The following is a 13,919-nucleotide window of genomic DNA, read 5'->3' as shown; positions in this document are numbered from 1 at the left end:
TGCCTCGTTGAACTTGTCATTGCATTCGTGGCGACATCAGCTGTTCCAGTTGGTGACAATATTTCCTAAACAGGAAATATTAATGTTTCGTAACTGTTTCAGTAATAGCTCCTAAATAGGAAATATTATTACTGTTATATCGTAATCTAACTCTTGCTGAGCTTATATTACAACAAGAATAAGACCAATATTGTATAGCTAAACGATTTTGTAAACAATTCTACTAGCCTCCTTTTTTTCTCACGTCAGTTATGTAAGTAGCAAATATACGAACTGAAATATTGCTCAATAGTTTTATTACTAATACTTAAGCTTTCTGAAAATATTAATTTTAATCAATTGGTTAATCCGATATAGTTAGATATTAAGAAAGCGATGTGTAATAGTAGTAACTTTAGATCTGAGTTTGCTTATCTTGGTTATTCTGGTATAATACTCTAGTTAAAAGTTGTCTAAGTTATTATTTAACATTCAAGCAGTAATATCCTTGCCACAATAAAGATTTCAAAAAAATTGGAAGTAGCAATTGGTACTAAACTGTTATACTTCTTGTATTGCAGAAAATAACCAAGTATGCCATCAATAAGCACATGTGAAAGAGTCAATAGATAATAAAAACATCGTGTAACTTTTATAATGTATCCATGTCCGTTATACATGATTTTGTTTATTCAAAATGAACTACCAGCCATAAATAAATGAGTAATATAACCATATATATATTGCTGGTATCACACTTCTAGAAATAATTCATCTTCTCGTAATTCACTAGTCTTGCTCGTTATGTATTTGTACATATATTCATAAACCTTCTCTCCTTCAATGTTTTATCTTTTATCGTTTATCTCATCAAGACCTCTCTACAATTTATAATTTTGATTTTTATCTTCTTTGGTTTAATCTGATCTCACATTTAGAAAATGTGTAAATTAACCCTCATCGGAAAATTTTGAAAGATTTCAAATATTAAATACCAGTGACTATTGGAATTTAAAAGATCATTAATATACATAAATAAATGTAAGAAATTCATATTAATTTAGCAATCACCTATTTGTATCGACTGCTTTTATAATTGCTTAGTTTATAGTTAAATAAGTAAAATCCAAGAATTGAAATAAAGCGTAGATACTATGTCATCGCCATCGCAAGAGGATATTGCCACTGCATTAGATTTCAAAAATAAAGGTAATGAATATATAAAGAAAAGCGATTATGATTCAGCTATAGAGTTTTATAGCAAAGCCATTGCTTTAGACAGCACACAGTCAATTTATTTTTCTAATAGGGCATTGGCACATTTAAAACAAGATAACTTTTACTCTGCTGTTGTTGATTGTGATAATGCTTTAAAGCTTGACCCAAAAAATATAAAAGCTTATCACAGGAGAGGTTTATCATACGTCGGTATTTTAGAATTCAGAAAAGCCAAAAATGACTTAAATGTTGTTTTAAAGGCTAAGCCAAATGATATTACAGCCTCTAATGCATTAAAAGTATGTGAAAATTTTATCCGAGAAGAAAGGTTTAAAAATGCTATAGGTGGAAGTGGTGATAATGCAAAATCTAATATTTGTCAAACCTTGAATTTAGAGTCATTCAATGCGAATGCAGACTTGAAGACATACAAAGGTCCAAAATTAAATTTTAAGCAACTGACAGATGAAAAAAATTCGCCAGCAGGTGTTGAAGTTGAAAATATGTCACAAGAATTTATTTCTGGTATGGTTAATGATATATTTTTAAAAGGTAAAACTATCCCAAAACAATATGCAGCAGCTATAATATCTCATGTTGATAGAATTTTCTTATCTGAGCCAACCCTTGTTGAGCTATCCAATGAAAACACCAAAGAGGTTAAAATTTCAGTGTGTGGTGACACACATGGCCAGTTTTATGATGTCTTAAATATATTCAAAAAGTTCGGGAAAGTTAGCAAAGACCACATATATTTATTCAATGGTGACTTAGTGGATCGTGGTTCTTGGTCCTGTGAAGTAGCTCTATTATTTTACTCATTAAAGATTTTATATCCAAAGAATATCTATTTAAATAGAGGTAATCATGAAACTGATAATATGAATAAGATTTACGGTTTTGAAGACGAATGTAAATATAAATATTCACAACGTATTTTCGACTTATTCTCATTAAGTTTTGAAAGTTTGCCATTGGCAACTTTAATCAACAACGATTATCTAGTTATGCACGGTGGTTTACCAAGTGATGAAAAATCAACTCTTGATGATATCAGAAACTTAGATAGATTTTCTCAACCACCAAGAGAAGGTTTATTTATGGAATTATTATGGTCAGATCCACAAGCAGCAAATGGTTTGGGTCCATCGCAACGTGGTTTAGGTTTTGCGTTTGGTCCAGATATTACAGCTAAATATTTAGAAAGAAATAAGCTTCGTAAAGTTTTTAGGTCTCATGAAGTTAGAATGACGGGTGTAAAGTATGAACATGATGGTAAACTAGTGACTGTTTTCAGTGCTCCAAATTACTGTGATTCCCAAGGTAACTTAGGTGGTATAATTCATATTACGCCAGACAATGGTGTATTATTACAAAATGGCAATGATGATGAAAATTTGATTGTTGAAACTTTTACAGCAGTTGAACATCCAGATGTCAAGCCAATGGCTTACTCTAACGGTGGTTTGGGTTTTTAGTAATTGCAATACTTGCGTTTCTTTTCCTTTTCCAACTAATGAGGTGAACTAAATAATTATTTCTCTAATATACTTTGCAACTAGTAACATAATGTAAGCTTTTCACATTCTTAAACTTAGTTACCAATCAGATACATATCACTATTCATACCCTATATAGTGTTTCAGTGGGGTATTATAAAATACATGTCTATATGAAAAGTTCAATGAAAGATTATTTGTTTTATTATACAGTATGCATTTATTTAGTAAATTTCTTGATTATTTACCAGTATTTATATAAACCGGAATGATTAATTAAACCCATTTATGCATCATCACCGGCAGCCTTAACTAAGTCTAAAAACTTTTCTTTCGATACTTCCGTGATCAATTGTTTCTTTTCATTTCTATTTGTAATATCACCTAATGTAGAATTAACTTCTTTATCAGTTTTAACTTGTGTAGATAAAATAGCATTGAATAATTTTATAACACCTTTTTGAGCCACTTTTCTTAGTTTTGCTTCCTTCTCTAATATTTTTCTGATTTCCTCACCTGAGTTATCTTCAGATGCAACAGGGATAATATCAAGCTTCCTAGATTTTGATAACAATTTCTTCTTCTCAACCAACAGTTGCTTTCTAGCTTGTTGTTCCAATTTATCTTCCTCATTTTTCTTCAACACTTTCTTGTTTCTGGCCATGATAGGATCTTTTCTATCATATGCCTTCAAATGAGACGATAGAATGGCAGTAACTGCACTAGAGAAATCGTTGGAACCATCATCATGTTTACTCATTTTCGATTTTCTTTTTCTTGGGAAATCATCATCACTTTCTTCTTTTTCTATAACATCGGAATCATCTTCATCGTCACCTTCAGCATCAGAACGTGAGGAAACATTCTCTAAATCTAACTCGTCATCGTCTACCTCATCTTGATCCTCTTCCAATGTATTAGATACGACATTGTCTGAAACCTTAACATCAGCTGCTTGATTATCGCGTTTCATGATATTTATATTTCTCTTCTTACTCTGCACACTCATCGAATGCTTTGAACTCATCTCGGCTTGTTGTAGTAGACCACTAGGATTGTACTATATGTGGATTAAACGCGTTAATATTGCTATAGCTTGAATAACAATATATATTTCTAACAACTTTATTTGTTTCATAACTTATAATACAAAAAGATAAGTTTAAGAGGTTCCATAATTTGTTAAATGAAGAGCTTTGCTCATCGCAAAGATTAAATTTTCATTAATTTTCCAAAATGTCATGTTATGAAAAGGCATGAAGACGGGTAACGTTTCGACACAAACAAAAATATGATTTTATTTAAATAAAGAACAGTAAACAATGGTAAAGCTATATAGTTGATCAGTGCATTTAGAATCATTATATTTAGTACCTCGTTTTTCATTAGAAGTAGGTATAGTCCTTTATAAGCTGCTCATCTATATACTTGTTTAAAAACAATATTTAATTGGGTTGGAAACTCTATACAACTTCATACAAGACAACGCAATGTCTAATGTCATTAATGATGAGGACTCGAATGATCACAATGAGAATAATCTGCGAAGTAGTTATAAAAACGAGAATCAGAATTCAAATGATAGGAAAAGAAGTATTGGTATGACAAGCATAGAACAAGATTCCCTTGGTAATGATTCTGTCTCATCAAGTAGCAAGCAATTACATAGGCAAGTAGAAAATGGTAGCAATAGTAAGCTTCAGTTTGGTTTGACTAAGATACCTTCAGGAAGTATTAATAAAGAAAATCAATCAATACTTGAGTCATTATATCAACAAAATGATCCGAAATTAATAGAACTTCAAAATAAATTATTCGGTAAGAAAAGCATACTAGATTCAAAGAAAGATGAATTCGAAGGGTATAAAGTAGAATTTAAAAATATTCAAAAAAAATTGGACGAATTACGAGAGCAAAAAATGGCACAGCATAAAGAGTTGACTTTGAAAACTAATGAATTGACTAAGTTACAATATGAATTTGAATCAAAAAAAGATTACAAAAACCGTGAGCAGGAATTAAAATTAAAACAAGTAAGAGCGATTAATAAAGCTAACTTAAACAGATTGTCGTCTGAATATATTTCAGACTTGGATAAACTTCGATTTGAGAAAGTAAGAAAATTTGAAGATGAAAAGGAAATCTTATCTGAAAAATTAACCAATCTTCGAAATGATATTTTAACTCAACCAAATGTATTCATAACTAACCAGAGCATAGCAAGAAAAGAAGTGGACAAAAATAGAGAAATTTGGAATAATGCATTACAACAGCAGATAATAACAGAAACGAAAGCAGAAATAGATATGAAAAATATTCTGGAATCAAAGAAGAATTTGTTAGAACTGAAGTTGAAAGAAGAATTAAGTAAATTAACAGAGGAAGTAAAGCTTTCACAAGATAAGTTGAAAAAACTTAAAGAAAACTATCATGTTAATACTGAAGATTCAAACCAATTAAAGGTGGATATAGCTGCCAAGGAAAATGAAGTCCTGAATACCATAGAAAAAAATGAACAATTGAAAAGATATCTTGAAAACGTAAAAGCAGAAATGATAGAAACAAATCAAATATTAATAAAAGAAGAAACGATGAGACGTGTATTGCATAATAGATTACAGGAGCTAAGAGGAAATATTAGAGTTTTCTGTAGGATGCGTCCTCCTCTGCCAGATATTGAAGATCCAGATATATCAAATATAAAAATTAAACGATTTGATAACAATTATGGTACACAATCAATGAAGGTGACCAAGGAAAATGGAGAATCTCAAATATATAAATTTGATAGAATATTTGACCAAGCTGATTCAAATACTGAAGTTTTTAAAGAAATTGGTCAGCTAGTTCAAAGTTCATTAGATGGTCATAATGTATGCATATTTGCATATGGCCAAACAGGCTCAGGGAAAACATATACCATGTTAAATGATAATGATGGTATGATACCTGCAACTATATCTCATATTTTTGATTGGACTGAATCAATGAAGGAAAAGGGATGGATTTATGATATTAGTTGTCAATTTATTGAAATTTATAATGAAGGTATAATAGATCTACTACGTGATAATTCAACAGATGGAAATGAAGCTGGTTCGCCAAATAAGCATGAGATTAGACATGATAAAGAGACGATGACTACAAGTGTGACGAATATCAATACAATTGCATTGAATAACAAAGGAATTGTAAATAACGTACTAAAAAAAGCTACTAAACTAAGAGCTACAGCAGCAACTAACTCTAACGAGAGATCATCTCGTTCTCATAGTGTATTCATGATCTATCTTAAGGGAAAAAACGAAATTACGGGGGATTCATCTGAAGGGATACTGAATTTGGTTGATCTTGCGGGGTCTGAAAGATTAAATTCTTCACAAGCAGTAGGTGCAAGATTAAGAGAAACTCAGAACATCAATAAATCATTGAGTTGTCTAGGTGATGTAATTCATGCATTGGGTCAAAATGATAATACTAAGAGACACATTCCTTTTAGAAATTCTAAATTAACATACTTGCTGCAATATTCGTTGACGGGTTCATCAAAAACTTTAATGTTCGTGAATATATCACCTACAAAAAGTCATTTAAATGAAACTATAAATTCATTAAGGTTTGCATCTAAGGTTAACTCAACAAAAATTGGTACGAAAGGTAATTAAATGTAATAAATTAATTAAATTAATTAAATACATAACTGGAAATATGTATGTAACTAATTATTTTTCTCATATTTAAGGGATTATTTTAATATCCCATGGCATTACAGATATTTTTACATTTTCTAAAATATTAACAAGTTGTTTTAATTTTTCTTAAATATAAGTTGAATGTCATTTATTGGAATCTTTAGATTCTTTGCCTGTCAAACATGACTGAAGTCTTCTTATAGCCCAGTTCTTACCTATAAATTTAACGTCTGGGTCAGAAGCACCTTCAGTGGTAGTGTATCTTTTCCACCATTGTGGAGATTTAAATCGTTTATCTTCTTGTGGGAAGCCTCTTTCTTCGTGACGAATCTTAGCTACATTCTCTCTTAACGTAGCTGCAACTCTACTTCGCAACTCTTGGGCCTCCTTGCCCCATTTCAGTTCATCGGTTAAGTCATGGGGGGAGTCAGGATTTTTATACTTTTCGACTAATGCACTCCATTCCGCTCTGTAGTTTTCTATTACATGTTCATCAATTTCCTTACCGACAGTAACATTTATTTTGGTTCCATATCCTGCAGGTAAGTACCTATCTACTGGTGATTCTGCCGTATCTTCAGGAGCAATATTTTCAAAACCAGTTGTGAATATGGGTACAATAACAGGCTGTCTAGTTGATTCTAAGATCATCCGAGTAATCCCCCATTTAAAGTATCTCATTGAGTTTGAAAAAGGTGGTTGCAGTTGTAACACAAATCCTTCTGGGTATACATGTACCCAGGCAGGCCTGTTCATCTTGAAGTGAGACTTCAAAGTATCCATGTTTTTTAAAGTCTCATCTGGACTCAACAATCTAACTGTGGCATCGATTGAGCCTTGGAATGGACCAGCGCCAAATCTTTCTGTAGATAAAGTTTGACCTAATGAAAAGTAGGTGGATATAAATTTATTTGTAAAGCAGACATTGTGAGCACCTAAACACCATCTAATATTATCTAATTTACGATATGTTTTCCATGGGAAGACTGCCCAGATGAATGGATCATCTATGACAGACATGTGGTTCATCACAGTCATTATACCTCTGTTTTGATCATGTGCTTTGTCAATAGCTCTCTCTAGCCTATCGAAATGATTTAATTCAACATTGTACAAAGAGGTAATTATTAGTTTTGATACACCAACAGTAAATAAGCATGTAAAATGTGAGAACATCTTCCATACTTTGGAATTTCTAGGATATTGCATCAAAAAATCATCTCCTCTTTGGAGAACATCTGATTGTGACATACTCGAACGGTGTACAAAGGGACTGCTTATATATAAGTGTATGGTTTCCCTGTTTTAAAATTAATATATGGATAGGTACCTGATAAAAAGTTGAGTCCCTCTTAAAAAATTGTCAATATACGAAACCCTATCACAATTGTCAGAGGTTTTCGGTAAGTAAATGTGATAAATACTCCTGGTGTATACTTACTGAAAACATGTTCTTCTTGGAAACATTATTTTATATACTAATGTTCATTTGTATTATTTAAGGTACTTTTACATATCAAATAAAGTCACTTCTCATTGTGAGAAGGTTTAGTTATTCCGATAGATTAAGAGTGCGAACATAAAAATTCGAAAATTGTAAAAGACTGTTATATAACAACATTGAAAATTGTTGAATCAATAATTGGTTCATCAATTAACTTTGAGCTCGGGTTGTATTCAGGACTCGTTTGCTTGTTAATTAGTTGATGCATATCAACATTTTAGGCTTTTTTTGCCATTTGATTTAAAGTATTACCAGCTATAAACATCGATAACTAAAAGCCAACTTGTTAGTGAAAAAAAGAACGTTACAGTTGAATTGTACAATGGAAAAATATACAGATTGGAGAGATAAAGGTACTGGCATTGCCCCATTTTTACCATCTGCCATAAAGGAACCTAATTTGATTGAGTGCATACTCTATTCTGTCGTTTTGCTGGTCAAAGTTATTCTAACCTCTCCAATAATTTTTCTGTACCTTCTAACCAAGAATAAATTATTATTGGCTGTGTTATTAAAAGTATTATTTAGCTGGAAAGATGAGGTTGCTGTGCAAGGTGTAAAAAGAAGTGAAGTGAATCCACAAAAGCATTATCCAAATATCAATGTTTTATATTTTGCAAATATCACATCCATATTAGATGGTATATTGTTAACTTTAATTGCACAAAGAAATAAAGTGATATTTTGTGTGCCGGATGAATCAACAATTTATATATTGAATTTGGTCCAATTGATTAAATTTATTGCAAACGATTCTCTGAATGTCAAAGAATATGGAAAAGAGGTTAATAATTTGGCAGATTATAACGATTCAGTAATTTATATGTTAGCCGAAGGTACATGTTCTAATGGTAAGAGTGTTTTACCATTTAACATGAAACAAACAGTGTTGGATGAGATAATAGAGTCCAATAAGTTTGACATCAAAGTCATTCAATTAAAAGTTAATAGTTCTTTGGTCACACCGCTAGGTATCAATTCCACGTTCAAATATATTATAAAATGTTTATCGAAAGGTATTAACTATAAATGCAGGATGAATGACGTATCTTTGAAACCAGATTTAGATTTAATAAGAGTCTCATTATGTGATGGAGGAAAGTATAAATTAATATCTAAGACTTTGGATTTGAATGCTAAAAGAAAGTTCATCAAGGAATACAATAATTATAGACGTAAATAGATTGTGTTATTATATAGATAAGAAGAAGATAACTTTTTTAATCGGAGTTGGAATGCAGATGTTATGCAATGGAATGCTTTATATATGATTATATTTCTTGTTAAAGTATTATCTAAAAATATGTGATATTTACTTTGTTAGGTGATACTTTTGATGCCTCAGTCATTAGTTGGATTTCGTTATTGTTAAAGTACCATTTGGAACCAGCCAGATCTGGAGATTTGCCTTGTGGGAAGAGTGATAACAATTCTCTATGATCATTGATAATTGGTTTGAAGAATAGGGTATCATTTGTTTTTTTGTATCTATAATACAATAGCGTACTGAGTGGTAGCAAAAAGTCGTCTATGGTATTCTCTAACAAAGGACTTAACTTTTCCTTCTGCATGATTGGTAATTGTCTTTGAAGTATTGTGCTTAACTTTGAATTTTTATCTAAATTGATTGAATTTGCTTCAGTAGAGCTTTGCTTTTTTTGAAACATTGATTTTAATTTATCCCTTTTCCTTGACTTAAGAAGTACGGAATCATGAAGTTTAGTGTTGCTGATAAAGTTTGACATCTTTTCAAATGATTCCTCAATCATGCCAACAGCAATTCCTGTTTCATCCTTCGCAAATTGATCCATAGAAAGTAATAAAAAAGCAAGGGCCTCTAAATATGTGACCAATACCTTATTTATATGTTTACTAGAACGAAGCGTTTTCGCATAGTCAATGCATCCTATTACCAACTTGGCATATAAGTTACTATTTTTTGATAATTCAGTTATATCTTCATTTTGAAAATCTAGTACAGCATCTTTAGAATCATTATACATTTTTTTTCTTAATCTTGATAGAGTTAATGTAACAATGCCTAACTGTTGTATTACTTTAAATTCTGATTCCATACTTATTATCAATTCATAATATTCTTGGTCAATTTTAATTATTTGAAACTGATTTTGCTCCTGTAACAGAAATTCTAATAACCCTAAGCCATAAGTCAAGTAAACACCGCTAGTACTCCAAAAGGCATCTTTTGCTTCTGAGCTGTAAGCTCTACGCATTGTATCGATAGATATTTCCTTGTAAACATGTGCTGCGTTAACAACAGTAATTACTAGCTCTATTTTAACTAGTTCAGAAACTTCTGTCGATAGAGAATTTCTATATTCATCATTGGACAATAAAGTCAGCAATTCACTTGCATATTTAATCAACGAATCGCATACTGATAATTGATGGGTTTTATGTAACAACACAGAGTTGATTTCTCTGATTGCATTGTTTCTTGAGAATAGTGCTTCATTTGTTAAGCTTGAACTATATTGATTGTGCTCCTCCAATTGAAGTGGAAGTTTCAATAAGTTAAGCTTCCGTTTAGACATGGAATACTATTTTTCTAATAATGTATCCTTAAAGCAGTTATATCTGAGATATTATTTGGGTTAATTGATTACTCTTTAATTCACTATTCAGAAATCATTGGGTTCTTTAAACACGATCTATTTAATCTTTTCCTGAAACAAAATCGAATTGATGATTTTTATTTTTGAAGGGTTTGAGATTTTAAGAGGACATCTCAAAAACCATGAATATCATATCTATTTAAGAAGGAATTGGGAATATATTTGCTGGAATATTATTTATTATTTATTATTTACTGTTAGTGGATATAAAGGTTATGTGAAAACCAGAGTTATACACGATGACTAGGGGTACTGATAAAGAGAACCGTCTCTTTTGTTGACAATTATTTGAATCCATGAAATAATATATCAAGAGAGTGCTTCTCCCTATCTGACATTTCAGTACCATGTCCTTCTTGATCAATACTACTCATCCATTTTTTTAGAGAACCTGGTAGAGTCTCATAATCTTTAAATAAATATGGGAATAATTTTAATGAGTCCTTTAATGAAGATTGATAAGAGTCTTTCTGCAATCTGGGATCATGCAACTTTTCAAAACGATTTTGATTTATAAAATAGTCAATTCTATATTTGTTAAATGAAATACTATCAGTTTCTTTATTCGACGCCTCTAAATCTAATTTGGTAATCTTTGAAGGAAATGAATTGAAATATATTGTGTTATCTAGTGTTATTTCACATATTGAGTTTGAAGCTTCATAATTTCTCATAGTAGTATTTCCTGATGGAAAGCTGTACTTAGACCATTCTTCTAGTAGACTATTCTCTACTGATTCCAGATATTCATGGTTATCATTGGTTAAATCGGCCAATGACTGTTTATTCTCGCAATCTGCAGATTCAATATTCAGGTGAGATATAGGTTTAACCGAAGCTAAATTAGGTAATTGAATAGCCTTTATATTGAAAAGAACTCTAGAAAGAGATTCTAGATTCGAACTTGCTATTACTACATCGATACTGCTCGGTTTATTACCGATACTAGACTCCACTGTCTTAAAATTAGGTTTAACATACAACAGCTTACCAAATTCACTTAATCTCTTTGTAACATGTCTCATTACATATAGTTCATTTTGAGAAGATAATTTTCTGTACCTTAATCGATAATTGAATACCAAACAATTGTTCTGTATAAACTTCTTTAACATCGACTTAGTTACTATACTCTGATTCTGATCTTCGACCTGTGGTAATTACAAGTGATGGTAATAATCAAAATCCCTAAACAACAAAAGTATTTACCTTTAACACTGATATCGAAATCCGATTGCTTCAAATATATTTATTCATTCCATCTACTTTGCTTTACTTTAAACATAAGTTGTTTCAATTTTATTATCATTCAGAACAAGGTTGTACTTTTCAAGCAAAATTAAGAATCAAATATGTAATTAATCTCGATAGTTAATTCTATATAGTTAAAAGTTAAACATTTTAACTTAAGAAGACAAAATTAAAGGTACATTGACCACAGTTATCTATTAATAATAATATATTTACATGATTGATATAATTAAGTACAAAATAATTACTATATGCTAAAAACACTTCTTCATACCGCTTTCATCGTTACAATGGAACTATTTCCATTGTTTCTTGACAAAATTCCAAACCATTGGTGAAACCCATAGTAATGCAGCTGCACATAATGAATTTCTGACAGTGGCATTGGTTTGTTGTTGGTGTAGTTGTTTCTCTTCTTCAGAAGGTTCTCCTTGTGGTAAGCCAAACATTTTTCTCGAGTCTGTGATGTTTTTATCTTGTAAATCTATGTACAATATTTAACAAAAAAAACAGCTGAATAATCTAATTGTAAATGTAAATGACAGGTTCTTCTTTTCAAATTATACTGAACATGACTTCTTCATTATATCATTATATAATAGTTCGTTTGATACTAAAAGGTGATAAAAGTGACAATATTTATTATTTTTTGATATTAATTTCAACGCCGGTATATAAAATAAGAAACCAAAATGAAAAAAATAACGAAAAGTAATAAACTATTGAACAAGTTAGAGGTAAAACTTATTTAAAAGTTAAATATATTTGTCATATATAAGTGTATTACTTGTGATTATAATTGCTGTTTTGCTTCCACACTTAGTTGTTACAAGAGAAGAGCCATAAGAAAAACATAGGTGTATATTTGTCTTTATTGGCAGTTTCAAAATAATCATATATAATATGGAGACTGTAGAAAGTGCCACTTATGTCGAACAACCTGCTGTTGTGCAAAATCGTGATGGTGATGAAGATAATGTTAGAGTAGAGAGGAAGCGCAAACATATCGACGTTGATGGTTCTGATAATGACAGTGATGTCGATATCAATAAAATTAACCAAATGCCAGGTAGCAATAATGTAACTGCTGGCAGTGGTAATTTATCAAATGATGCGGAACTAGATTCGGCTACGAGAACACGTAAGGAATTAGAAGACAAACTAGATAAACTTTTGAAGAAACCAAAAGTAAGAAGATCTAGACAAGATGAAGATGATTTAGAACAGTATTTAGATGAAAAAATCTTAAGGTTAAAAGATGAAATGAATATTGCTGCACAGATGGATATTGAAACATTGAATAAAAGAATTGAAACCAATGATAAGAGTTTAATTGCTGTACAAAAAGTTAAACTATTACCAAAAGTTGTTAGCATTCTATCAAAAGCTAATTTGGCTGATACTATTTTGGATAATAATTTATTACAAAGTGTGAGAATATGGCTGGAACCACTACCTGATGGATCTCTACCATCCTTTGAAATTCAAAAGTCTTTATTTGCTGCATTGAATAAATTACCAATTAAGACTGAACATTTGAAGGAAAGTGGTCTTGGTAGAGTTGTAATCTTTTATACAAAATCAAAACGTGTTGAAGCACCATTACCTAGAATAGCAGAAAAACTAATAGCAGAATGGACGAGACCAATCATTGGTGCATCTGATAACTATAGAGATAAGAGAATTTTAAAATTAGAGTTTGATGCAGAAAAGTTAAGAAAGAAATCAGCTTTAGACAATGCTAAAAATAGAAAGAAGCAGAAGAATGGTAGTGAAGAACCACGCTCTAGAAGTGAAGGTTCCTCAGCCCAATCATTATATGAAGATGCTGCTGCTAGGAGAGGTAGAGCTGCTGCCCCAGCTCAAACCACGACAGATTATAAATATGCTCCTGTAAGTAATGCTGGTGCGTTATCTAGTAATTTAAGATCAAATGGTGTCGGTTCTTCATTAAATAATAGCGAAACATACAAAAGATTGATTTCCAGATTAAATAAATCTAAGAAATCAAAATAAGCCAATTCAATAAAATATTAAAGTATTTTGGTTAGCATCAATTTTCAGGACTAGATCAACAAATGTAACATATAGATTTCCTTTCAAACTTTAAAACTGGTCTGTTTTTACTTATAAAAATACC

General features: G+C 30.9%; 9 protein-coding genes across 9 annotated transcripts; 4 read left to right on the top strand and 5 right to left on the bottom strand.

The window, feature by feature from the left end:
• Nucleotides 1–1,133: 1,133 nt before the first annotated feature.
• Nucleotides 1,134–2,675, top strand: PPT1 (protein serine/threonine phosphatase; the record flags this gene model as incomplete). Its single annotated transcript, XM_003685344.1, has 1 exon — nucleotides 1,134–2,675. One exon carries the CDS (start codon nucleotides 1,134–1,136, stop codon nucleotides 2,673–2,675), a length of 1,542 nt encoding a protein of 513 aa, XP_003685392.1.
• Nucleotides 2,676–2,982: 307 nt separating this feature from the next.
• RRP15 (rRNA-processing protein RRP15) lies at nucleotides 2,983–3,723 on the bottom strand (the record flags this gene model as incomplete). The annotated part of the gene is made up of 1 exon (XM_003685343.1): nucleotides 2,983–3,723. One exon carries the CDS (start codon nucleotides 3,721–3,723, stop codon nucleotides 2,983–2,985), a length of 741 nt encoding a protein of 246 aa, XP_003685391.1.
• Nucleotides 3,724–4,186: 463 nt separating this feature from the next.
• KAR3 (Kar3p) lies at nucleotides 4,187–6,361 on the top strand (the record flags this gene model as incomplete). Its single annotated transcript, XM_003685342.1, has 1 exon — nucleotides 4,187–6,361. The coding sequence occupies one exon, from the start codon at nucleotides 4,187–4,189 to the stop codon at nucleotides 6,359–6,361; it is 2,175 nt and encodes a 724-aa protein (XP_003685390.1).
• Nucleotides 6,362–6,532: 171 nt separating this feature from the next.
• TAZ1 (lysophosphatidylcholine acyltransferase) lies at nucleotides 6,533–7,639 on the bottom strand (the record flags this gene model as incomplete). Its single annotated transcript, XM_003685341.1, has 1 exon — nucleotides 6,533–7,639. One exon carries the CDS (start codon nucleotides 7,637–7,639, stop codon nucleotides 6,533–6,535), a length of 1,107 nt encoding a protein of 368 aa, XP_003685389.1.
• A 575-nt stretch (nucleotides 7,640–8,214) lies between these two features.
• Nucleotides 8,215–9,075, top strand: LOA1 (lysophosphatidic acid acyltransferase LOA1; the record flags this gene model as incomplete). Its single annotated transcript, XM_003685340.1, has 1 exon — nucleotides 8,215–9,075. One exon carries the CDS (start codon nucleotides 8,215–8,217, stop codon nucleotides 9,073–9,075), a length of 861 nt encoding a protein of 286 aa, XP_003685388.1.
• Nucleotides 9,076–9,187: 112 nt separating this feature from the next.
• Nucleotides 9,188–10,447, bottom strand: TPHA0D03170 (uncharacterized protein; the record flags this gene model as incomplete). The annotated part of the gene is made up of 1 exon (XM_003685339.1): nucleotides 9,188–10,447. The coding sequence occupies one exon, from the start codon at nucleotides 10,445–10,447 to the stop codon at nucleotides 9,188–9,190; it is 1,260 nt and encodes a 419-aa protein (XP_003685387.1).
• A 365-nt stretch (nucleotides 10,448–10,812) lies between these two features.
• On the bottom strand, nucleotides 10,813–11,643 carry MSS18 (Mss18p; the record flags this gene model as incomplete). Its single annotated transcript, XM_003685338.1, has 1 exon — nucleotides 10,813–11,643. The coding sequence occupies one exon, from the start codon at nucleotides 11,641–11,643 to the stop codon at nucleotides 10,813–10,815; it is 831 nt and encodes a 276-aa protein (XP_003685386.1).
• A 432-nt stretch (nucleotides 11,644–12,075) lies between these two features.
• On the bottom strand, nucleotides 12,076–12,228 carry TOM5 (Tom5p; the record flags this gene model as incomplete). The annotated part of the gene is made up of 1 exon (XM_003685337.1): nucleotides 12,076–12,228. One exon carries the CDS (start codon nucleotides 12,226–12,228, stop codon nucleotides 12,076–12,078), a length of 153 nt encoding a protein of 50 aa, XP_003685385.1.
• Nucleotides 12,229–12,682: 454 nt separating this feature from the next.
• SPN1 (transcription factor SPN1) lies at nucleotides 12,683–13,795 on the top strand (the record flags this gene model as incomplete). Its single annotated transcript, XM_003685336.1, has 1 exon — nucleotides 12,683–13,795. The coding sequence occupies one exon, from the start codon at nucleotides 12,683–12,685 to the stop codon at nucleotides 13,793–13,795; it is 1,113 nt and encodes a 370-aa protein (XP_003685384.1).
• Between the last annotated feature and the right edge of the window lie 124 nt (nucleotides 13,796–13,919).

The sequence above is a fragment of the Tetrapisispora phaffii genome, chromosome 4 (assembly GCF_000236905.1).
Source record: "Tetrapisispora phaffii CBS 4417 chromosome 4, complete genome".
NCBI lineage: Eukaryota > Fungi > Ascomycota > Saccharomycetes > Saccharomycetales > Saccharomycetaceae > Tetrapisispora > Tetrapisispora phaffii.
This window is presented reverse-complemented; position numbering and strand designations above follow the sequence as displayed.